At 39.4% G+C, this 26,354-nt stretch overlaps 1 protein-coding gene across 2 annotated transcripts; it reads left to right on the top strand.

Moving 5' to 3' along the window:
- Positions 1-922: 922 nt before the first annotated feature.
- LOC129369043 (zinc finger protein 292-like) lies at positions 923-26,229 on the top strand. Of its 2 annotated transcripts, XM_055044333.1 has the most exons (8): positions 923-1,093; positions 3,506-3,660; positions 3,792-3,867; positions 7,586-7,721; positions 9,468-9,670; positions 16,990-17,126; positions 17,232-17,373; positions 17,515-26,229. In XM_055044333.1, the coding sequence occupies exons 1-8, from the start codon at positions 923-925 to the stop codon at positions 24,238-24,240; spliced, it is 7,746 nt and encodes a 2,581-aa protein (XP_054900308.1). In that variant the 3' UTR covers positions 24,241-26,229. The 2 variants fall into 2 exon arrangements, with proteins under 2 accessions (XP_054900308.1, XP_054900309.1); XM_055044334.1 differs by lacking the exons at positions 923-1,093; positions 3,506-3,660; positions 3,792-3,867 and adding an exon at positions 4,700-4,896.
- Positions 26,230-26,354: the final 125 nt, after the last annotated feature.

The raw sequence follows: 26,354 nt of genomic DNA on the forward strand, positions 1-26,354 counted from the left end.
TAGGAATTTTAGAAAATAAACTTGCAGATAAGTTTGCTAAAGAAGTATCTAAAAAGACTTAAATTATTCTATAAATCTCATAAAGCAAATCAGAGCAGTATGCCTTGAGGACCAGGGTTGAGAAACTCTGGAATGTCGGTTAGGGTTTCAATACAATTCAGTAGGTGGCGGTACACATTAAAACACTGTTTGAAAACAGTGTAGTAAAATCAAAGATGAAACAGGTAATTCAGCCATTTGATTGAGATGTGTTGCATCAGAGATACATCTAAAAATTCCAAGGCATTGGCCTTGAGGACAGTGTTCAGTCTGTTGTTGAGAGCCTCATCTCTTCTGCTGTCATATGTTGGGGCAGCAGCATCAGAACCAGGGAGCTAAAAAGGCTCAACAGCTTGACAAAGAAGACTGATTCTATTCTGGTTCTATATTAAAGACCACTGTAGAACCTCCCTAGACGATAAAGTAAAGAAGCATTTTTCACAAAATCAGAACGAAGAATACATATGCATATGCAAAAAATAGTATCAATATATTTTTTTAAATATTTATACTTGACCACACTCTTTATGAGACTGTCTTGTGAAAATAGAAAATATTGTAACCCTTTCTTCAGCAAGCTCAATTCGTGGCCCTGACCTTAGTTAATACATTTCTAATGGGAGTTTAGAAATAATTTAGAAGGATGACATATGATATATCCTAATCTCAACAAGTGCTATGAAGGAGTGGAGAAGATTTTAACCTTTGACATGTTTTTCCACCCCTCCCGACCCCACTGGGACAACCCCATCCATCCATTGGAAAATGGATGGATGGGTGGATGGAGACGTTTTTCTTTTGTGCATGAAGATATGTCATTCAGCTCTGACGTAATTACGTCGATTGCGTCGTGACGTATGAGTCGTACGCGCTGAAGTAGTGTATGAAGATGGCGGACGAGGAGGCCGAGCAAGACCGTGGTCTTGTGGACAGTATCAGCAAAACAATTGGGGAAGTCAGAAATTTGTTGGAAGGACTACATGAAGTTCTGATTCGAGAAAGCGCAAACTCACCAGTCCAGTCCTCTTCTGACTATTGTCAGGAGTTTTGTAGGGTGAGTTAAATTTCAATCATCTGCAAAACAGGCCATCTAAATACGGAGCTAACATGGATAATGCTGATGTTCACTGAGTCTTGCATTGTCTGGTAAAAGGTCACTTTTCAGACTGAATTGTGTATTTCATAGTTAGCTTTATGTGAATACTAGCAAAAGGGGCTCTTGCGATTTGGTAACAACACACCACACACCCATCGAAATTGATGTCTTTTAGCATACGCTACTGAGCTGTTGAGAAAGGAGAAATGTTGTTGACTCGTTGGAAGAGACGAGGTCTTTACAATGTTCAAGTGCAGATTCCACTGTATTTATATTGGCCCTTTTAATTTGGGCTTACAAAATTCTCTATCTGTACTGTAGCGCAACAGTTTACCAGCAGAGCCTGAAGCTAGCACGGTGTTAGCTTAGATCCGCTGAATGTAAAAGGTTGCGTGCAGGATATGGACAGAATGTGGATGGCTGTCTTGGGAGACTGATTTTGTGACGTATTCATGATAGCAAAATTCACACATTTTACTATTTCTCTCTTAGTTGTTGCTGGTTTATTCAGACGTATCGGAGAACAAAAACAGAATTTGTGAGCTATACCCCTGGTCGGTTTCTGGTGTGTACGTGCTGAATAAAACGTATCAGGTTCTCTTTTTTTCCGCGTAGCTTTACGAGGCAGCAAGCCTTTCATTGGCTCCCATCTCCACTGCGTCCTGCACGGTTCACGTTAACCAGCTGCACCAGATTGTAGAGTAATGATGGTCAGAGCGGATTTCCACTTTTTGAATTTACCCCAAGTAAGCTAACACACTATTGCGTTATAAATGATCATTATAGTATTCCAACTTGTTCAATAAATAAGACTTTTACTTACCAAGCTAAAATTACATTAAAATGTTTACTTAAATTCACGTGTTCTTTCTAATCCTATTCGTTTAATACAGAGCTATTAAGTGTATGTTGAATGTTCAGTCTTAGTGGTACTTTGTTTCTTTGTCGATAGCAAAGTTTTGAGTCCATAACTATGTGTTCTATGACTTTGTATTTTTATGTTTTTATGATGTGAAGCACTTTGAAATGCATTGTTCCTGAAAGGTTCTATACAATTAAAATTGAATTGATTGATTAATTGATGTCTTTGCCTTTTAGAGACCACAATATATTTCAAACTATATTAACTTCTTCACTGTATTTTTATTTCAATGCCAAATATTTTCATCCTCCATCTTCATTCCAATGTTGAATCAATTTAGCTGATTCTCAGTGCTTAGAACTAAGAAGATAATTGATTACAGTTCAGTCTCACAATTGTAGTTTATCAGTTTGGGCATTTTGAATGGTTACTATACTTCTTAAAGGCCTTGTTTCATTATTAAAAATCATAGCGTTTCATTGTCACTACCATCACTGAATATTGATCTTAATCCAACTTCTGTTATAGCATTCTCTTTTGAATTCATATTTGACCCGTCCATTATGAAGTAAAATGTTTTACTGCCTTAGAATAAATCTTTTGGTAAGGTTAAGTATTACAAAACACTGAACTGCATCAGTAAGTCTTAAATTAGTTTCCTACTCTCACTACTAAAATTAAATAAAAACTTTGTGTTCAGGAAAACCAGCACTGATGACTGACCCACCATGCTCTCAGGTGCTCCTTAAATAGAGAGGCAGATGGAGCTCTAATGTATTCTTGCATCTGCATGCTGTAATGTACAAAACCTTCTGCAAAAAGGAAGATTTTCTAAACTTCTCTGTCTCTGAATTAAAACTCTGATCATCTTGTTTTTGTTCCTTTAACATTCAGATTGTTTTTATATCTTTCTACTATATTTTTTTATATTTGTCGAAACATACTTGTTATCATTAACTCATTGCCTTTTAAATTTCCGTGTGTTTTCTTGCACAATGACATTAAAGGAATCCTGATTCTGGAGGTTTACCTGGTTCTATTTTTCTTTCTAATCAAGTCTTCTAGGGGAGGTCAGGTCTTACCCATTAGAGACTCATCGGTGACATTATTGTAACTAATACTACATTTTACTTGTAAAAAAATAAATACAGAATATATTTTTAAAAATTTTTACAAATAACTTATTTGCAAAAAATTAAATGTATTATTTTATTTAAGCGGCTGCTTAGTTCATGTATGCCTTGGGTCAGCTCTAAAGCTGACCAGCATTACACTGGCTTATTACCTGTCATAAAAACATTTTTTTAAGAAAAATTTTTTTTTTTCTTAAAAAACATTGGGCTGCTGGTGGACCGCCTTGGCGCTCCGACCAACCAGGCTTAGCAAGTTTCCTGGGGTAAAGCCTGGAGCTAGTCCATTTTACCTATAAAGTTCAAACTGTAAGCTCTGATCTATTACAATGTATAAAATGTAAGTTTCAAAACTGATTTAGATTTTTATTCTTTCAGACGCTCTTGGAGTTTGTAGGCCGTAGGAAGATGGAGGAAGAGCCTTTGCCACTCATACAAGTGTACATGGTCGCCCTGCTCAGCTTTGCGAAGACTTCTTCTTACCTCTCTCTGCAATGTGAAAGTGTTCCACTTGTGGTTGAGAGACTTTCACTGTAAGTGAAATTAAACATTTCTAATTCATAACTTGTGCTTATATGTTTGTCATTAAGTCAGTATTGGAAAGTCTTATCACATGAAAATCCACCAGTATTATGTTTGTGAATGCATGCCTTTCCTTTGACAGGAGCTTTTTGGAACTGTTGCTCTCACTTAAGACCCTTCCAGATGATTTATGGCAGTATTTCAAGTCGTCTGTGCAGGTAAAGCTGGGAAGATTTCAATAGTCATTTTAGTAATTGGATTTTGAAAGTATTAAAAGTGTCTCCTAATGCAGGGCTGGTTGAGAACTGGTGTCCTGCAAATTTAAGATTTTTTTTTTGAAAAAGTTTATTGACACTTAGGACATTTTAAAAACATGGCATTTTTACCTTTATACAGAGAATTTTTTCACTTTTTTTTAAATACAAGTTTGTCACTTAAATTAAAAGCAGATAAGAACAAGGATATAAATAAACACAGTCTCAGTATGTTAAAAGTTGAGCAGGACTGGGGTGACACCATATCAAGTCCGGAGTCATCCCGTCCCTCCAAACAGTGATGGCGCCCAGCGGGGATCCTCGCCCTGATGCTCCTTCCCGCCTGCCTCACCCGGAGAGCCATGCCGCCACTGCCGGGACCTCCATCCGTGAAGCTCCGGCTCCTTCGTCCATGGAGGCGCAGGCGATTCTTCTTGGTGGCTGTGTCCTTGGAGCGCCACCTGCAGCTCTTGTTGTTTTCTTTTTCGCTGCCACCATTCGGATCACAGCCACAGAGGGCATCTGCCTGCGCCTGGTCACCAGCAGGTTTCTGGATGTCCAAATGGCGTCTTTGGTGGTTAGGGTGAGCCACATCTTTGCAAAGTCTTTTTTCGCAATTTTCCGGTGGTTCACCCCATACAACATAAGCTGTGCTTCGAAGACCCCCGTCTTGCCCCCTCCCCCTGCTGGCAAGTGTGGGAATTGCAAGGAGCTGGCCACAGGTCCACAGCAGCGCTGCTCTCCCACAGCAGATGCCTCACCGACTCCAGCGAGCCAAAACCGGGTCGGGGGACAGATGGACGTTGCAGACATGCCACAGGAGTGCATGACGGCTCTGACCGGGAGGATCCGATGAGCCACCATCCATGACAGGTCCTGGAGTCTGTTTGGGAGGACGGGATGGCTCACGTTGCGCCAAACCGTGGTGGCGTCCCCGTACAGGAGGCCGCGCACTGGAGTCACTGGTTCCCGGTCCTGCACAATAAAACGGTGGTTAGTTAAAATCCTGCTCTCCTCTAATCTGATCATTGTGTTTGTTTTTTGATTTGTGGAGATGTTCAGCGCTTGCTTGAGGTGAATGCTGGTGTAATGGCTGCCTAAAAATAAATACAGGTCTGGAACTCCTTTCCCTCCTTTAACCTTTGGTCTCTTCATGATTTCCCTTCTAAGTCTTTCCCATTTGGAGGTCCAGATGAAATAAAAAATGGCCCGTTGCAGCTCTAAAATCATTCTCCTCGAAGGAATAAAACAGAACTGGTAATGATTAAAATCTTGCCTTCTAGTGTCAGCGCTCTTTGTCCCCAAAATCCTAATCTTTAATTTACTCGCCTGATTTTCTCTGTCCAGTTTATCTCTCCTCCCCCATTCTTGTCAAATTTTACACCTAGTATTTTTAACTCTTCCTGTACTACTTGAAACTGCAGTCCTGTCTTTTCACTGTTCTTCCATGGTCCATAAAATTGTGCTTTTGTTTTTTCTTTGTTTAATTTTGAACCCGACGCTTTCCCGAACCACTCTGTTAATTGAAACTGATAAAAGATCTGTACATAAAACGTTAAAATCATCCATACATAAAAGGCATTTGGCCTCCTGGCCTCCACTCCCCGGTACAGTAACTCCTACTATCTGTAGGACCTGCGCCAGCGGCTCAATGCAAGCCACGTAGAGGAGGGCAGATAATGAACAACCCTGACAGACACCGCAGTTCACTTCCACTGCTTTTGTCAGAATCCCGTTAACCTGAAAACTGCTGGAGATGTCTCGGTACAGCAGTCCCACCCATGCTACGAACCTCCCAGGAAAACCCGATCAAACGCTTTCTCCAAATCCAAGTTTTAGAATCTGCAAATTTTGGATGTCCCACTGCTCCAACACCCAATAATTAAATAATTACATTTGATTACATTGGATTTATTGTCATTATGCAATAAGCAGTGCAGTGTTATTAATGGTACAGCTCTGCTCATGACTTTTATAACAGTGACGATACAGAAGACTAGAAATGTGACCCGTTTTTCAACAGTTTATCTTTACCTTATGCTCCTGTACTGTTTCCCCAATGGCAGTAGGGTGAACAGGTGCTAGGCAGAATGATGGCAGTCTTCATTGATGCTCTGGATTGATCATCATGGCAGGTGCTCTGCCATGATGACTCTCCCTCACTCACTCAGTGTCTTGATGGGTGGAACTTTCCCCATACAGGCTCCATGAAGCAGAGATTAGATGGCTATTCTTTTGTGGCTTGTCTTCCACACAACATCCACAGACACATTTGTTTGTATATTGAACCATCTCCACTTAATTCAAAGTTGTTGATGAAGAATGTAGTGTTTGTGAGCAGCAGGCTGAGGAGCGGACCTCCTTCCTGTCCTCATTTCTGTTAATATTCACAACATCTGAGGACGACCATAATCCATGGAGACCCTGGTAGTCTTGATATCTCCTCTGGATGGAATGAGTCATTATGTTAAGGGAGCTGAAAGCTACAGTGTCTGTGCATGCGAACATGGAAACCCTTGAAGGAATAATTGTCAAATAAAGAAAGAAAATGACTTCATAATTAATTAAATCGATTAAAATTAATTTGTCAAATTCTTAGCAAATTTCCATCAAATGCCCTTGTCAACATATGCAACTTGTTTAGTTGTCAAGAGAGCAGAAAGTCGCTGCATACATGCACGCTGTTGTGGCAAACTGACATTCAGTCATTTCGTTTGGATTTGTTTGACCTTGAACAAAAGCTCAAAGTCACTAGCTCAACTAGAACCTATATTTATCTACAAAAGGTATTGACATTGTTTAAGTTGGGAGTTTGATCTTATTAAATTTCTGTATCCTAATTATTGTGTATAAACTTGTCCTGGTTATCAGGATAATAATTTAGCAAAACTGTATGCAAGAATGGATTATGATTTGAAAAGAATGCACAGAATGTACATTGTGTTTATATATGCTAAGCTTTTTATTATTAATAATTATATATAAAATATCACTAATCCACACAGAATATGTTCAGTTATATTTAAGTTTTCAGGACAAATATTGGTTTAATTAGATATAACATAACTTTCTGTCTTCACCATTTGCATACAGTTATTTTTTTACAAACAATAAAATATTTACAAACAGTCCAGATATTTTTGTTTAAGTCTCAACTTATTGTTATTTTTACATGCTAAATTTATATTTAAAATGTTATGTATTAAACCAAAAATAATTGATTGGAATGTATATCTTTTCAAAACAAAACAAGTGAAAAACAAAAAAAGAGTATTGGATTTTGTTGTTTTAATTAAGATTTTATTTTTACAAACTGGCTTGTCAAAATATTTTGCATTTCACAATCATAGAAAAATCTTTGACATTACAACAAGCAAAACTATAGTTTTTGAATAGCTTTTTACTTTCATTATTTTGACAACTCATGTGATTATGAGCTTTACGTCTTTGAATTTGGAAGGCATCCTTGCCATCACCGTCATCTTTTGCTCCCTTCGCAGATTTTCTACCTATTTTTAATATTCAGAAAGACCATATGCTGCCACATTCTTGTTCATCACATTGGTTTAGCTAAGTATTACCTGGTTTCTGTTTATTACAAAGCACAAACATGCTTTTTAATTTGATTGCAGATTAAGACTGTTGCATGTTTCACTGCTGAAATAAACTCTGTTGTCTTTAGTTTGCACATGACAAACTTCAGGAGAATGGCATCACCCAGCTGTCGCTACTGTGTGTCCTGAGCCAACATGAAGGCATTTGGAGCCACAAAGTTCTGCAAAGTATTTTGTCTGATGAGAACCCTGCAACGGAACATGGTAAATTTTGAGATGTGAAGAATAGATCAAATATTTGAACAGTATGAGAAGTAAAAAATATCACACGATTAAGTAGTGTCTTTCTGCTTTTGCTTCATAGCAAACACAGACCTAGATAATCAAGAGTCTATCCAGGTTCTGGAAAAAATAATCATTATGACTTTACAATATTTCCATTTTAACACTGAGATCCATGAGAAGAAACAAAAAACAAAGGAATAAACTTATATTTTTGTTCACCATATCACAGGGAAAATGATCCTGATTGCATAGTGTTTAAATAATTATGGTACCTAACATTTATTTAAACCCAGTAAGTTCTTCACATACTGTGTGCAGTGCTAATAGAATAACAAACAGTATTTGTTCCTTATGTTTTCATGGACTTATTTTGACAAAAAAAAATTTTTTACACTAACAAACTGATCATTTGAATTGAATCTTTGGTTTAAACCCCAATTCAACTCAAATTATCAGTTTCCCCAAAGAGTGACTGTAGAAGGTGAATCTGTGTGCAGGAAGCTCTTCAAGAGCAGTCTGTGTTTAAGTAGATATGAAGATGCCTCAGACTGAAGAAGCTCTGTTATTATTGTGGAGACAGGTGCACAAGTTGCCTGTTCATCTGACCTACACACAAATAAAAGGTTGAGACAAGGGAAAGCCAGCTTCTCCTGATCTAGTGAAAAACAATGGTGGGGAAGCAGCTTCATCCCAGAGAGAGCCCAATAGAGACAATATTTCACCATCTGGTGTTTATGGCCACTACTAATCAATCTCATTTTGCCATTCTTCAAATCTGTCTGCTCCTATATTTAATTGTAATTTATCTTATTTGAGCTTATAAGATGCTGATCAGGTATTCCTGGTAGCTTTAGAAAAAGAACACCCTCTTGCTAAAGGTAATGTTTCCTGTAGAAAAACTGAGAAAACATTTTGAAAAGAAAAGACTGCAAGGCCACTTTATGCAGCACAGCTGCCGAACCATTTACCAGTGATGCGAACAAGCTGATTATGAAGATTGGGTGAGTTCTGGGGGACCTCTCTGAACTCACTGTTCTGCTCCCACACACTATGGCATACAAGAACTGGAGTTGGAGACTCTCACTGCATCCAAAGGAGCATCCTTCAGAAAATAAAGAACATAAACCATGATGCCTTGATTCCCACTCCCTCCATTTGTTATTGTGTCCTTGGGCCTGGTGGTGCCGGTGCCTGGCAGCCTGGCCTCTGTCAGATTGCCCAGGGCAGCTGTGGCTACCATCCAATAGTTTACCACCACCAGTGTGTGAATGACTGAATGTAGTGTGAAGTTCTTTGGGGTCCTCTGGATGTCATAAAGCTGTATACAGGTACAGACCATTGATCATAATAGACCATCCCAAGTATGTTCTTTATGAAACTGTAAAATATTAGTAGGTCTTCAGTAAGAAGCATATGCAGCTATACAGACTGCTACAGGAGATCCTTCCTGCTCATAGCCTTCCCAAATCCATAATTACATAAAACAAAAAAATGGCATCTACAAAGTTAAAATTCCTGTTTGGTATAACATATTTTTAAAATAATCCGTAAACTCACTGTAAACACAACCTGTTTGTATTCCTAAGTTGGCTAAGTTGCCTCTACCTTACTGTGGGAGTTCAGTGAAGCTTCTTTTGGATTATAACAGAGTAATTTTCAGTTACTCCTTACATTGTTACAAAAAGTCTAAAATGAAAACCTGCCTGTGTGATTTAACTTTTTCAGTGGAGAAGTTCTTGGAGCATGAGGGCCCTGTGTTGCTACAGATGAGAGTGAAGCAGCTGATAAAGGAGAAGCAGCTGGAGAAGGCTGCACTTCTAGCAAAGATCTGCACTGACTGTTCTGCCTTCCAAGCGAAGGGGGCTTTCAAACAGATGTATCTTGTCTGCCTCTGTGGCATTTTGGAGAAAGATCAGCTCATGGAGGAGGTAAGCAGATTCTACTTCAGGAATGAAAATAATTTTCATTCATGAAAAAATGTCAATAGAACTGATTTTTGTACTTCTACATAGATTTTGGACAGATTAAACCAAATATCAGCTTAAATCAGATTTATTGCGAATTCATATGAACGGATGGAATTAGTTGATCTCTTGTCTAAGAGAATCTTCTGGCTTCGTAATCATGACCTCATAGTCATGATTATGAAAATTATTCCTTATTTACAAATTTCCCCTTAGTAGTATAGCTAAATTGATTAGATTTAAAGATGACACAGGTTTAGTTGGCCTGGTGCAGTAAACTGGTCCCTCTTGTTCAGGGTCTGTAAAAGCTACTATCCTGCAACTTCTAGAAGCATCCCTGCTCCAACACATCTGAATCAAATGAACTGCTTACCAGTCCTCTGCAGATCTGAAGGACTCCTGGTGAGAGAATTTAGCCATTTGATTCTGGTTTGTTGGAGCACTTGTATATCTAAAAGTTGCAGCATGGTATTCTACACTATTTTTGCTTCTCAAGAACTCATCTCTGGCAATTAGAATAGCTCAGGATGGTTTCCTAAACGTAATCTGTGTTTTCTGGAGGACTGAACTTGGTGAAAAGCCTCTAAATAGTGGTGTAAGAAGTGCCACCTAGAAATGTACCCAAATAGTAAAAAATGATAATAAAGGAACTGATAATAGTTGTCTACATTAAACGGTATACTTATTGTAAATGTACAGACTTCTAAATATCTGCCCATTTTTCTGTTGACATGAGCTTTGCTGAAAACACAGATTACGTTTAGGAAACCACCCTGAGCTATTCTAATTGCCAGAGATGAGTTCCTGAGAAGCAAAAATAGTGTAGTTTTTAGAATATAGGATATGACCAGAGTCATGCCCTATGTTGTACTATTTTCTTTTTTAGTTAAGGAATGTATCAGATTGTTACAGGTTGTTGGAACTTTTTCTGGTGAATATCTAGACTGTCCAAAAGAATATCTTAACAGAGAAAAATGTAAAAGTTATTCAACAGTTTAAAGATGTTGCAAGATTTACTTTTGGGTAGTTTCTTGTGGACAGCCAGTCAGATTTTCTGTACACCTTCATTGAAGCTCTGTTCATATTAAATTTTTGGGGTTATCAGTGACAAAATGAATATATTATATATATATATATATATATATATATATATATATATATATATATAAATAAAAATTCCCTTCTCACCCACCGCGGGTGGTCTTATCCTCTGAGCTCGGGTCCTACCAGAGGCCTGGGAGCTTGAGGGTCCTGCAGTATCTTGGCTGTGCCAAGGACTGCACATTTCTGGACTGAGATGTCTGATGTTGTTCCTGGGATCTGTTGTAGCCACTGCTCCAGTTTGGCGGTTACTGCCCCGAGGGCCCCGATGACCACAGGCACCACTGTGGTCTTCACCTTCCAGGCCCTCTCCAGTTCTTCCCTGAGGCCCTGGTATTTCTCCAGTTTCTCGTGCTCCTTTTTCCTGATGTTGCAATCACTTGGTATTGCTACATCAACCACAACGGCTTTCCTCTGATGTTTATCCACTATGACAATGTCTGGTTGGTTCGCCATTACCATTTTGTCTGTCTGGATCTGGAAGTCCCACAGGATCTTAGCTCTGGCATTCTCCACCACCTTTGGGGGTGTTTCCCACTTTGATCTCGGGGTTTCCAGTCCATATTCTGCACAGATGTTTCTGTACACTATGCCTGCCACTTGGTTATGTCGCTCCATGTACGCTTTCCCTGCCAGTATCTTGCACCCTGCTGTGATGTGCTGGACTGTCTCAGGGGCCTCCTTGCACAACCTACACCTTGGGTCTTGTCTGGTGTGGTAGATCTGGGCCTCTATTGCTCTGGTGTTTAGGGCCTGTTCCTGGGCGGCCAGGATGAGGGCCTCTGTGCTGTCCTTGAGTCCAGCTTTTTCCAGCCATTGGTAGGATTTACTTGGGTTATTTGCTGGGTTAGGGTAGCTCAATACATAAGGCATCAGTATATCACCCGAGAGGGCAGGGTTCGAATCCAGTCTGGGTCCTTAGGCAAGACCCTTCAAGCTACTGCCTACCTCATACCATGAGAGATACTAAGTTGCGTAACATGCCGGCTCAGACGTCGCCCGGCCAAACAAGGTCTGCGTCAGGTGTTGGGGAACCAGAGCACCTTGATGACAAATGGGCTACTGGAACAAGACGGAAATGGGCGAGAGATGAAATATATATATATATATATTAGAACTTACATTTTTATTATTTTTTACAAAGCAAATAACAAATACATAGCCATACATCAGTGGTACATAATACAAATGTTGACAATATAAAGTTTTTCATAAAATAAACATCTCAGCATAATATCTTACGGCCTCAGCATCACATTTGTAGACTCATTACTAAACAATTCTAAAATAGGAATAGACTCTGCTTGGAATAGTTAAACCCCATATGCCAAAACACAAACCTATTGGATTTATTTACATCAACAGAGCTTCTGCTGGACCCCAGCGCAGAAAGTGTTTTTTTGAAGTCTTAATGAGTAGGTTATCTGTTCCATTCTATACAATTCCCTTACTTTTTGAACCCATAAGTCATAGGAAGGTGGCTCCAATTGCATCCACCTGATTGTAATACATTTCAGTGCTGTAAAAAGGATATTTAGCAGATATACTTTAGCCCGTCCTTGAAAACCCTCTGGTATAATACCAAGTAGTGCAACTGTAACATTCTTTGGCATAACCCCTGGTAAGATATGGCTTATAGCCCTGTACACCTCATCCCAAAAGTTTTGAAGTTTGGGGCATGACCAGAAAATGTGTGTGTGGTTGGGGATTGCTGAGCCACAGTTTCTCCAGCACAAGCTTGGAACTGTAGGGTCCATCTTAGCAACTATATCTGGGGTCCTGAAATATCTGCTGATAATTTTCCATTTAAATTTCCGCCACGTATTTGAGTTTGTAACTCGATGTGCTTCAGTCCAGACTCCCTCCCATGTTTCGTCAGAAATGATTTTGGCCGTCTCTGCCTCCCATCTTTGTTTCGTCCAAGTGGGTTTGTGAAGGTTCATTCACAAACCTTCACAAGGTTTGTGAATGACAAATACATATAACTTTGCTATCAATCTTTTATTCCCTTCCCCTTCTGAAAATGAATTAGAAGATTTTCTATTGGTGTGGGATTTAGTGTCTTTCCCAGTCCCTGTGCAGACAAGAAAGATCGCAACTGTAATATCTAAAGAATCACTATTCTGGAGATTAAAATTTCTACATAACTCTTCAAATGACATAAGTCCCTTCCTGTCAATCAACTGGTGAATGAATATAAGCCCCTCTTCAGCCCATTTAGAAAAATTTCTGTCTAAGAAATTGGGTGTGAAAGATTTTACATGTCCAATACTTGTTAATATTGATAAACCTCTTGGTAGCTTGAACAAAATTTGCACTTTGTTCCAAATATTGAATATGGTTTTAGTCCACAGTGGCAGTTCCTTTACTGGAATATCTAAAAATGGCAATACCTTTAATGGTACTGAGCACTTTGCTTGCTCAATGCTCAGCCATCTTGTTTGAGAATCCTGTTGAATCCATGAAATTAAAGGCCTTAACTGAGCTTCCCAAAAATAGTATTTTAAAACAAGAAGATTGAGACCCCCTTCCGTCTTACTTCTTTGAAGTGTTTTATATTGTATACGAGAGCGCTTGCTTTGCCATATGAATTTTGATATCATTTTATCCAATTCAACAAACGTAGATTTTGGTATGCCAACTGGTACTATCTGGGTAACAGATTCATATGAATGGTTTCAATGCGGCCGAGGAGGGACAGAGCCAATGCTGACCATCGCTCTAGATCCTTTTTAATTATAACTAGTGTTTTGCTGTAATTGACGTGATACAAATTGTTTAATGAGAGAGGAATATTGATGCCTAGGTATTTAATGCCCTCCCATGGCCACCTATAGCAGCTATGTTGTTTAACCCCTAGTGGAATATTGCCATTGACATCCATTGCCTCTGTCTTAACATTTATTTTATAGTCAGAAAAATGACCATAAATAGAGATAATTTCCCTCAGGCCTTGTATTGATGATGTAGGATCAGATAGATACAAAAGTACATCATCCGCGTACAGAGATATTTTATGTTCCTCCGCACCAATCAAAATCCCTTTAATTTTATCATTGTCCCTAACAAGCTGGGCCAATGGCTCAATGCTGACTGCAAACAATAAAGGTGACAGAGGACACCCCTGCCTACATCCATGTTCCAGCTTGAAACTTGCAGACCTGAAACCATTAACTCTTACCGCCGCCTGTGGGGTTGAATATAATGTATGTATCCAATCTATGAACTTAGGCCCAAATTTAAACCTTTTTAACGCTTTAATAACGTATTTCCATGACACACAATCAAAAGCCTTTTGAGCATCTAAAGATATTACAGCCGTCATAGCTTTATTTTCTTTTTGGTGAGTCATAATATTTAATAAACGATGCAAGTTAATAACTCCCAACAATAATCTGGATCTGGATATATGATTTGATTTATTATGACATTTAATCGTCTCACCAGAATACTGGTTAGAATGCGTACGTTCCCATTAAGCATTGATAACAGCCTATATGACCTACCGTCAGTGGGATCCTTACCTTCTTTATGTAATAAAACTATTGTGGCATCAGACCAGGATGGCGCCATTGTTTTGGTTGATAAAGAGAAGCGGTATGCTTCTGATAAAAGTGGGCTAATGATGTCTATGAAACACTTATAGAATTCATTAATGAAACCATCAGGACCAGGACACTTATTGTTTTTAAGGGATAAGACGTTTTTAATTTCTTCTTCTTGAATTGGCTTATCTAATTGTTTAGCTACTGTATCGGATAATTCAGAAATATTTATATTTTGTAAATAGTCTGCTATCTTACTTTCATTAGAGCAAGTGTCAGTATCTCAGTATAAAACCTTGTAAAATTCAGCAAAAGTTTCAGCAATATCTTTTGGTTTTAAGATGGATTTATTGCCTGATTTTAGCTTTTGAACATCATTTGAGGACTGTTGTTTTTTAAGTTGGAAGGCCAAAAGTCTGCTCCATCAATTATCCCATTTACCAATATAAATCTACTCTCCTTGTCCTTATGAACTAAAGTTTCAGTAAAGTTGATCTGCCTATGTATTAATATAGCAACATCCCTTTTCCTTCCAGAACAACGCGACGAATAGTAAACTTTATCAGCCCAGGACTTATTTAATTTTGCATGTTCCAAATCTGATAAGTGTGTTTCTTGTAGTAGTGCTACTTGACATTTTGATTGTCTGAGTTGCAGTGATAGTTTTTTCCTTTTGATTGGACTATGCAAACCCCTGACGTTGTAGCTTGTTACAGTTAGTGTACTCATAACTTCTTTAATTAAAAAAAAAATAAATAAATAAATATATATATATATAAATATATATATATATATATATATATATATATATATATATATATATATATATATATATATATATATATATATATATATATATATATATGTGATGGTATTGGAGGCAGAGACGGCCATTTGACGGATGGTACCAAACATTTGAGTAACATGGATGCTGAACACTAGGATGATGCAATAAAATAAAAATAGTAAGGCTTTGCTGTGCAATATTTCCAAAACTAAGACTCAAATGCTCTGTTTTTTAGATACAATAAGATCCTGGGGGAACAGAGGGATCAAAACGCAAAAAACACACTTAAAAGTTTGCATTGCTAACATAATGCAAGGTGGTGGGTTTAAGTACCTAGCCACTATGAAAAGCAGCAACAAACACAACCAGAAGAGAATTGGATGTGTGCAAAAACAACAAAGGGAAATTAAGAGTGAGGAACCTCAGGCTCCTGCTGGATAGTATAAGTATGTATACTTTAACCACAACATAAAATCTACTAGTGATTTTAATACAGCCTAATTATGGCTAATCGTGACTTAGTAAATTAACAAGATTAGAAGTGACATTGTTGCGGTACTTTCAAATGTACTAGTTTAGAGAAAAAACATTGCTGATCATAATCACTGTCAGGATTTAAGTAATTAAGGGCACATTTATTTCAGATTTGAGATCTACTGGACCTAATTGTGCCAAATTAGCATTTACGGCTTCCCTTACGTTTCAGTTCCAGTCACTGCAGCAGGGATGGTCTTCCGTATGTAGTCCATGGCCTTTACGGGATCCCAAAACTCCTTGCTGTCCTCCTTGTATGTTATTTTGAGTCTTGCTGGATAAAGTAATCCGAAGCGCACATCGCTCTGTCCCCATAAAGCTTTCCGTGCATCGGTGAAGGCTGCGTGCGCCTTGGCCACACTGGTGGTATAATCCGGGAAGATCGCGATTCTTTTACCCTGGTAGGTCAGTGGGGCTTTATTCCAGGCTCTCCTCAGGATGTCAGCGGCGTCTCCATCATAGTGCAGCTTGGCGATGATCACACGGGGTTTGGCTCCGTCTCCCGGTTTTGTCAGAGCGGCTGATCGGTGTGAACGATCGACTTTTACATCCCGGACCATCTGGAGCGCTTCTTTGATCATTTTTGAGACCTCTTTAGGATTAGCGGAGTTCGGCTTCGCCAACTATACGAATATTTCCGCGCCTCATCCTCCCCTCCATGTCCTCGCACCTGTCCCGTATCTTCACCAGCTCGCTCCAAAGTTCAGTCACGGTTGTTTACAACCAGGTCGACAGTCCACCTTTCACGTCTTCAATGTCCGCTTCAATTGAAGTGATATCTGCGTGGATGGCGGTGGTATTGCTGGTTATTTCGGCCCTCACTGCGTGGATGCCAGCTCTGAGAGCGGTGAACTCTTCAGCCAGCACGCTCCTCATTTCCTCCCTTACAAGTTTGGAGATTTCCCCTCGTATAGAGGTTAGGATATCGGCTCTCAACTCCTCACTCATACCAGGACTCTTGGGTTGTGGGTCCTCGTTTTCTGGACCACGCTGCCTCATGGTTCTGGTGCTAGCTGCTAGCTTCGCCGTGTTACCGTCGTACTTGAATTTGCGAAGTTTATCCGCCATTTAACAAGTAACGTCGACTGGAAAAGAGTTCTTTATAGTCTAAAATCTTTATTTTTGCGATTTAGGTTGCAATTAGTGAGCAGTTGTGGATTATAAATCGAAAATGTTAATAAGCCTGCAGGAGCTCTGAAATATCCATCTTTACTCCATCTTGGCTCACCAATAAATAATATTTTTAATGTGCATCTGGTTAAATATTGTCACATAAAGTTGTATTGTAAATATAATTTTTGTGTGTGTCTGTTCAGCTTTCAAAGGAGGACTGCCACGACGCTATAGAAATGATTTGCAACTTGGAATCAGATGGAGATGACAGCGCAGCGTTCAGTTTATGTTCAGCCTTTCTAACCCGTCAGCTTCTCCAAGGAGACACATACTGTGCTTGGTAAGAACACTAAATGCCCCATTATGTAAACTGGTAAAAATACTGGACAGGAGTTACCTTTGAATGATCTTAGTTTGATGTATGGTTTTCCTATTTTAAATCCAGGGAGCTCACTCTGTTTTGGAGTAAGCTGCTAAAGCGCTTAGAGCCATCAGATCACGCCTTCCTGGATAGATGCCGGCAAATGTCAGTCTTATCCAAATCCATGTATCACATCCTGTTCTTCATCAAGGTCATCCAGTCGGAGGTTAGTTGGTTGTCCCTCGAGATCTTGCTGTGTTTGTGTGTTGACATTCATTTAGAAGCAGCCTGTTAATTTTATGTTTGCCTTTGTAGCTTATTTTGAGTTGAGCAAGCTTAATGAGTGGGTTTCTTCCTTCTTTTATAGATAACCCACATTGGTCTACCTGTGTGTATCGAGTTGTGTATAATGGCGCTTCGGATCACTTCGGAGGATGACAAAGGAAAGGCCACAGTCTGTAAAACAATTTCCTGTTTGCTTCCAACTGATCTGGAAGTTAAGAGAGCATGCCAACTAACAGAGTTCCTTCTGGAGCCCACTGTGGATTCATACTATGTTGTGGAGACACTTTACAATGAACCAGATCAAAAACTAGAGGAGGAAAGTATGCCTATTCCCAACTCTCTGCGTTGTGATCTCCTACTCGTTTTAAAGACCCAGTGGCCTTTTGACCCAGAGTTCTGGGATTGGAAAACACTGAAGCGTCATTGTCTGTCTCTAATGGGTAATGAGGCTTCTATCGTCTCATCCATTGACTCGCTAAATGATAATGAGAAAACTGAGGAAGAAGACTTTATGAGTCTAAAGGATTTTAATTGTATCCCAGACAGTTTAGTCAGTGGCACATATGATCTTCAAGATCCAGCAGACAAGAAACAGAAAAATCGAGAAATGAAGAAGCTGAAGGAAAAGGGCTTTGTATCTACCCGCTTTAGAAACTGGCAGGCCTACATGCAGTACTGTGTGCTCTGTGACAAAGAGTTTCTTGGTCACCGAATTGTTCGACATGCTCAGATTCATTTCAGCCATGGAATCTACACTTGTCCAATTTGTGCTGAGACGTTCATATCAAAAGACACATTTCTTCCCCATGTAACGTCACATGTTAAACTTTCTTGCAAGGAAAGACTGACTGCAATGGAAACCAGCAGAGCACTGGTTAATTCCAAATTGTCTGCCCCTTCCATTGCAATATTGAAAGCAAAAGCACATAATGAACTTCAGAAGCTTAACAATTCACTGAAACAAAACATTGCTAGAGTTCAGAGAACTCAGTCTCAAGTGAATAGATGTGATGTAGAAGTTAATGAAGACAACTTCATGTGCCCAGTGGGAACATGCAAGAGGAGCTTCAAGTTTATCAAAAACCTCATTGCACATGTTAAAGGTCACGGGGATAATGAAGAAGCAAAAACATTTCTTGAACTGCAGAACAACAAGGTGGTTTGCCAGTACTGTCGTCGCCACTTTGTTAGTGTAACTCATCTTAATGATCATTTACAAGTCCACTGTGGCGCAAAGCCTTATATATGTATACAGTTAAACTGCAAGGCAAGTTTTCTGTCAAAGAACAAACTCCTCTTACATAAGAAAACCCATTCAGATTTCATGGCTAAATGCATGTTTCCAAATTGTGGAAAAATCTTTAATGCCCCTTTTAAGCTCTTTGACCATGAGTCACATCATTACAAAACCTTTACTTGTAAAGCTGTCGACTGTGGAAAGGTATTTCATTCTCAACAACAGCTAGATTTGCATTTCTTGAACCATGCTACCCAGGATAAAGACAGTTCACCTCGTTCACCGTCCTCTGCCAAGTCGCAGCCTGGTTCTTCAACCAATGAACAAATACCTTCTAGTCAATCTCCTGTTTCGCAAGAACATTCTCAGGAAAACATCAACTCTGATGCTTCTTGTTATCCAAATCCTGGAGAATTTATGACCATACAAAGTTTGTTGAAGACTTCACCAGAACATGTGGATACCATGGATACATGCCAAGTCAAACCAGACCCTCCAAAATCACTGTTTCCAGCCAGCAACATCTACAATTCCAATAATTCTCTCACTCAGTCTGTACATTCCCATTTGCTTAATTCCAGCAAAGAAAAAGATGAGGTTGGCCACCAGTCATTAGATTGTAAGACTTCACCTCAAAATTATCCTGTACATCCATTTGAAGGCAGTGTAGGACAGCTTTTACAAAGTCTGCCTCACACACTACCCAGCAAAGTAAATACGGATGTAATGAATTACAAGTCTAACCATAACTTTATGTTACCTATGCTTCAAGGGCCAGTGTCTTGTATGAGTAGTTTAGCAGTATCATTGCCTCACGTTTCTTCAGATCCATCAGTGTCACAACCAATACCACCAAGAACAAACCCTCAACTAACGGAGAGCAACCAAGAGAACTTTGCTACTCCCTCAAATGTCACAGCTCCCCCTCCAGAGCAGAGGCCGAGGTTCCACTGTGCATTTGGAACATGTACAAAAACCTACAGCTCTTATCGAAGTGTTTCCAAGCACATGAGAGCAGTTCATCCAGAATTCTATGAGCAATGGAAAGTTGCCCGCACTGAAATCAAAATAAGCCATGTTCCAGCACTGAACCCCTCATCAGGGCCTTTGAGTTCAGACTCCTCACTACAGAGGAAGCAGGCCAGCCATCGGGTTCAGGGAAACGGTATTATTCAGCCACATTCTTCTCTTAACACATGTACATCCTCTCAATATAGTGTCTCACAAAATCTCCCTTCATTTTCCCACAATCCAAACAGTTCGCTGCTAATGGCAAGTGTTTTGAATCCTATTGTCCTTTCTCAGTTAGGTGCTGATCAAAGTCAAATAACAACACAGTCTCAACTTTCAATGCATCAAAACCCTGTTGCTGCTGGAAGTGAATTTGTTCCGAACTGTAATTCTTCCCAAGTATTCCCATCTAATCAGCATATGATGCACGAGATTGATTCATCTAGTGCTCTTTTCCCACTTGGTATTTCTTCATCCTCTGAAATGGAATCAAAAGTTTGCCATTCAGAGTCCTTGGACTCACTGCTTGATAAAAGTAGAGCCCAGTCTACAACTCCAACTATGACCACTCAAAGGTCGATGGAGTTGTCGCAAGAAATGGCAACCTCCCAAACCTGTACTTTGAAGATGCAAAGCTGTGTAGTCTCACTTTATAAGACTCCTGAGAAAACAAAGCCAAATCTGTCCGATTTGTCAATTTTGGAAGAAAAGCAAAGCAGAACCATGCAGCCTAAGTATGGCTCTGCCATCTCTGAAATTAATCTTGAGACTGAGAAGCAAGACAGGAAACACGCAAGGACCAAATGGCCAGCAATAATCAAAGATGGAAAATTTGTTTGTCGCAGATGTTTTAGACAGTTTGATAATCCTCGATCACTTGGTGGTCATTTGTCCAAGCGTGCAATATGCAAACCATATCAAGAATCGGCAATAAACACAGATTTACCGCAATCATTTCTTGATCTTCTAAATTCAGAACAAACAGTTGCGACATCCCAGACACAATCCTTTTACAATGGTGTTGCTCCATGTCAGCAACCTGAAAAGAAGGGAACTGATTTTTCTTCAGCTTCAAAACATTATCCCACTTCCCAGTATCCTCACAATGACATGCCATCATATGAAAACAGTCCCTCGAAAAATGTCATGCTTAAACATCTTATGCCTGATTCCAGTATGTCTGATCTGTTTGTTCCTTCATCGGACACCCAAACAATGTTCCAAAACAGCTGTGCTTCTCATACTGCAAGTGAGCATCTACTTGGTACCTCAGTTATACAGCATACAGAAAGTGTCCAGCTGAAGCAAAGGGTCAATTCTTATTTTGCCACCCCTCTTCATGAGTCACATGTGGAGAGGTTTCCTGTGAGTGAATTCTCTGATTCACTTCTTTCAGAAATCCTCATGGAGAACTCTGCTAGTGCTCTCCTGGGCAGTTCTCACAAAATCAAAAAAAATCCTGAATTAATTTTTCATGAAAGTTATCCCTCTAAGAAAACCGTCTCGGCTTCCGATTCCTGTTCAAACATCATGAAGCAAATGTTGTTACCCGAGTTTCACCTTAGCCAAGCAGTAACAAGTGGTATGCAAGCCATGAGTCCAGTGAAGACTACTGATAAAAATATCAAAAAGCGACTGCGTGAGCAGATTTTGGCTGGTGACTTTCAACGCAGAAACATTTGTCCTTCTGGAGATGTGAATTTAAAAACTTCGGGCTCAAGTCCCTACAGTCCCTCCAATAATTCTGGATTTCAGAACTTGTCCTATGACGCAACAAGTCATTCAAAACCTCAAGGTCAAGTCCTTACAGGAAGTTCTCCAATTACTTCAGAATCGTGTGGTAAAATTGAAGACCTGCTAAACACCCAGAGCTTTACTGGTTTCAGAGAGACTCCCAGGATCCTCATAGACCTGCCAAGCCCCCCAGTTACCGCAGGAACTGAACTGGATCCTGGACCTTCAGAGTTATCAACCAGTCAGCAGCAGTGGATGACTGAAATTCAGTGTGCATTTGAAAGGCTTGACTTGATGAGAGAACTTCCTGATCAGTTGATAACTACGTTAAAACAAAATGGGTTTGAAAAAAGCAGCCTACCTGTATCCTCTAAGGTGAAAACCCAAAATTTCACTGGAGTCACGTCAGTTCCATCAACATCTGTTGTTAAACCATTTCCTTGTGAAGACATAGATTGCTCATTTAGTTCCGTTTCTAGTGATTCTCTATGGAGGCATCTCTCCAAAGCTCACAACTACACAATTGGGATGGTTAATGAGGTCAAAAAAAGATATGGACAGTATGCTCCTTTCAAGTGCGAGAAATGTCCAAAAGCATTTACTCGAAACTCAAACCTTCGCATTCATTACCGGTCAGTTCACAAATTATCAAATAAAGAAATTGCAGACCTGGATGAAAAGCGAAAGCTGGCGAAAGCTGAAGTATCTAATGCATTTCGAAAGAAGCCTGTGGCCATAAACCAGGTTCCATTGGCTCCAGTTACCACAGTTAGCCATACAATTTTAGATAACAGTGCCTGTATACATCATCTCCAGGGTTCATTGAATCAGACCTATGTTCCTTCACCTAGCACAGCTGTACCTAATCATGAATATCAAGGTCATAATCACTGCTCAGTTATCCATTCCTTAAAAGCTGCTCCCATGCAAAATCTAGAACAAACTCCACCTGCAAGGCCTCAGACCTTCCCAACCTCCCAGGCAGCACAAGCAGGGATGTCTACTGAACAATGGTTAAAAGAAGAAGGAAATCTGCCTGAATTGTATGCAGAAAGTCAGACTTTTTCTCTGTTCCAGAATTTGTCTACCCTACCTCAAGCTCCACGAACTCATGAAAATTGTCCTTTCAAGATGCAAACAGTGGTTAAACAAAATAACATTGTCAGAAAGTCTAAAGCGAAGAAGCCAAAATTAGAAGATGCTCTGAGTCCATATAGACCATATCGCTGCGTCCATCAAGGTTGTGAGGCAGCCTTCACGATCCAGCAAAATCTGATCCTCCATTACAGGGCTGTACACCAATCTGCTTTGTCAGCACTAGTGAAGAGTGAGGAGCATGTCCTGAGTGAGGAGAATGACCAAAGTGAGGAATCAGATGAACTACTGCACCATGTTAAGGAAGAGCTAGAGTCTGAGTTGCTGCAGATTACAGAATTCAGATGTCAAGTCAAAGACTGCTGCTGTGTTTTTCAAGAAATTCCCAATCTCTTCCAGCACTATCTGCAGTTGCATGAATTCACAGATGATGAGGTGGAAGCACTATTATTTGATATAAGACCTGGCAGGTTTGCTTGTGGTCACCAAGGCTGCACAGAAACCTTCACTGCTTTCAGGAAGTATAAAAGTCATGTTAAAGAGCACCATAAAGACCTAAATCTTGCCAAAACTGAACAATTACAAGTTTTCAAGTGTGAAATCGAAGGCTGTGATCGGTCTTATGCTACAAAGTCAAACATGCTCAGACATATGATGAAAAAACATCAAGACTTGTACCAGCTGAAACTACAAAATAAACAAGTGGAAGAGGATGAAGGGAAGCAAAACTCAACATCATCACATTACCAAATTACCAAAATAAGTAATGGCAAAGAAAATATAGAGAGCAACAAAAAGATCCCCCTGAGGACTCATGACAAGAAGAAGGTAGACAAGTCAAAAAGCAAACATTGGCTCAAATATGGAAAACCTTCCTTGAAGTCTAAAGTGGATGCATCTGCTTTGTGCACCAAGAAATTTCACTTGCAGTATCCTTGTATGATCAAAGGTTGCACATCAGTCATGAAGTCTGAAAAGAGCATACTCAAACATTACATTGTACATGGACTGTCAGAAAAGTACTTGGAACAGCACAGGAGTCACTTCATATTCTGCAAAAAGTTCTCCAGACATAAATTTCGTTCCATCAGGAGTGACGACTCCAAATCCGAGAACACTTCAGAGCAGTCAGACGTGGAGAAAACAACAGATGCTGTCACCGACGAAGGGAAATATGAGTATTCAAAGCCGGTCCTACGCAGAAGAAGCCCAACAGAGATGACCATGACTTTGTTAAAAACTAAGTTATCAACAAAGAAAACTTCTGATGGACTTGTGGTACTAAAACGTAAACGAGGGCGACCCAGAAAGTTTGGTGGAAGTTTTATCAAAGCTAAAAAAGTCATTCGGCCAACCAAGACGACGCCTATTCAGGTCAAGGAAGAGAAACAGACCTCCCCAAGCCTTGCAATAGTTCCAGAGGAGACAGAGCAGAGTGTGCCCCTGGCTTCCTTTAAACCAATGGGATTTGAAATGTCTTTCTTACAATTCTTGGAAGAGACCAGAGAATCAGAGCAACACTTGATGAGGTCAGTTAAGGTAGAAAATGGTGAGAACCAAACTAGCTCAAATAACAAAAAGACCTGTGTCTGGTTCAGCAACCATCAGAACTTAAAGTCACTTTGCAAAGTAAAAATAAAACTAGATCCAGCCTTTGAGGGTGTCATAGAGCCCATGTTAAAACAGCTGCAGGACATGGACCCAGCTGTACTGTTAGAGAGATGTGACTGACTGCTGTTTGGAGGTGTTTTTTTCAATCCAATAGCTAAATCTCAGGATCTGAATTAGTCTGACTTGATGGACTAAACCAGTCTGCTTTACAGTACTATATGTACAGGGTTTTTTTCATATTGTAAAGTGTAAAGCATGTTCAAATGACTTATGGCGTCTAAATTATCCCTGTGGGAATTTGAAGACAAATGAGCTTAATTCTGTGTGTAGTTTGTGAAGATGTTGACCATTGCTTGTCATGTGTATATATAGATTTAAAAAATCCCACTGCCACCAGCAGCCCCATTACACTTTTGTATTATTATTATTATTATTATTTTTTTTTTTTTTGTGTGTATTTTATAAGATTACTCAGCCCTCAAGAGCTTAAAACTTAAGTGCTGTTGCATGTGGACCTATAAAATGATTTTGTTACATTTTTCTGAATTAAAGTCACTTGTTAAAATTCTGAGTGGTTTACTTTGACTGTTTAGTCACAGCTTGAGTACCTATCAAAGTGATGTATGACTTTATTGATCTTGCTCTAAAGTTTTTGATGTGTTACCAGAACATCAACTATTCTCTTCAATTTGATACATGCTCATTACTTTTAATAATGCATGTGGCCAAGACTCTAAGGATATTAGAGAAGTTCTCAACAGAGAAGGACTTGACAGTCGACTGAGGGTTTTGGGGTTTTTTATGTTTGGAGGAAAACGTGATATAATTTAAAGATACTGGATCAATTCTGCTCTGAATGGATCACCTGGTTTCTGAAAAATAAAAGTGGAATGTCTTGATCTTCCTCACCCTACAGTGTGCAGACCAGGTAGCATAGTTGGTCTACCTAAGTGAAGTGACACCCCTCATCCCCCAAGCCACCTTCAAATAAAACAAAATTGGTGTCAAATGTTTGTGTTGGTCTGTGCAGGAAATATGTTTGTGCCCCTATATTTTTTAAGATTTTAGTAAAGGTTTCCAGAGGTTATGAAAAGTCAACGAGTCTCCAACCTAATTCAAATTTTCAAACAATCGGTATCGATCAACTGTGCTAAATTTGTGCTGATAAATTTCCATTTGTACAGATTTTGTTTAGAAATTATTGCTGTTATATTGCAGAAAATTCAGAGATCAATTCCCCCCACACAAACACCTTATAAAAATGAAACTAAATTAGTGCTGAACGTTTGTACTGTTTGTACAGATTCCATCAAACCTCCCAAAGAAGAGGCTAGCAATGTATGTTTAAACAAAGATTTTTGGTGCACATCATCTTTAAAGTGTCTTATGATATTCACCTTTGCATTTTCAAAAATTTGTTTTGGTGTGTGAGCAGAATGTGTAAACATGTTGACAGTGACGATAGTGACCAGTGGGACAATACATTTGACCTATGTACGCTTATTTAAATACATAACATATTCTTCCAATTCCAAACTTCTTCCTTTTTAAGATTTATTTTGAGTGTGGTTCTTGATCTGTTTGTCTTAGTGATGGCTAGACAATGTATACAACAATGTAATTATGAGAAAGATGACTCCTTACTGATTTTAGTAGTGGTGACTTAGACATGGACAATAAGGGGAAGGTGGGCCATTTTCCATGCCTGATTTTGAATACCTATGATCAGTTCATGGGAAAAGAGGATGATCTCCCCCTTAACCAGTCATGTGGGATTCTGTTAGCACCTGCAAAGTTCAGGATAAAGAGACTATTGTCTCTCTGATGTGCCCTTTAAAACTAAAGAGGATCCAAATTAGGTTCCAGCACAAGATGAGAAACCACTGGTCTACTAGAAAGACAATATTTTCACAGTAGAAACAAAGATGAGAAAGAATTATACTGATAGACTGATGTCAAATAGATCAATGAGCACAAGAGAGGTGTAGACCTTCATGACCTAAACCCCTCAAGCTACAGTCATGATCAGGTCCAAGAAGTGGTGGTGGCCCATCTCAATAGTGCACCTGTAAACAGGATGACTGGAGCTTAGGAGGTTGGAATTCATCTTGTAACTGGTGGTGCAGTAACTGGATCTGATTTGAATATTTTCATCTCTGGGAAAATTTTGAGGTGAAACGGATTAAAGGGAAGGCTGTGTAAATCCAGCAGATGGCAGTATGCACTTGGTTAGC

This window comes from Poeciliopsis prolifica, unplaced genomic scaffold (genome assembly GCF_027474105.1).
Source record: "Poeciliopsis prolifica strain line A6 unplaced genomic scaffold, Auburn_PproV2 SCAFFOLD020, whole genome shotgun sequence".
NCBI classification, from domain to species: domain Eukaryota; kingdom Metazoa; phylum Chordata; class Actinopteri; order Cyprinodontiformes; family Poeciliidae; genus Poeciliopsis; species Poeciliopsis prolifica.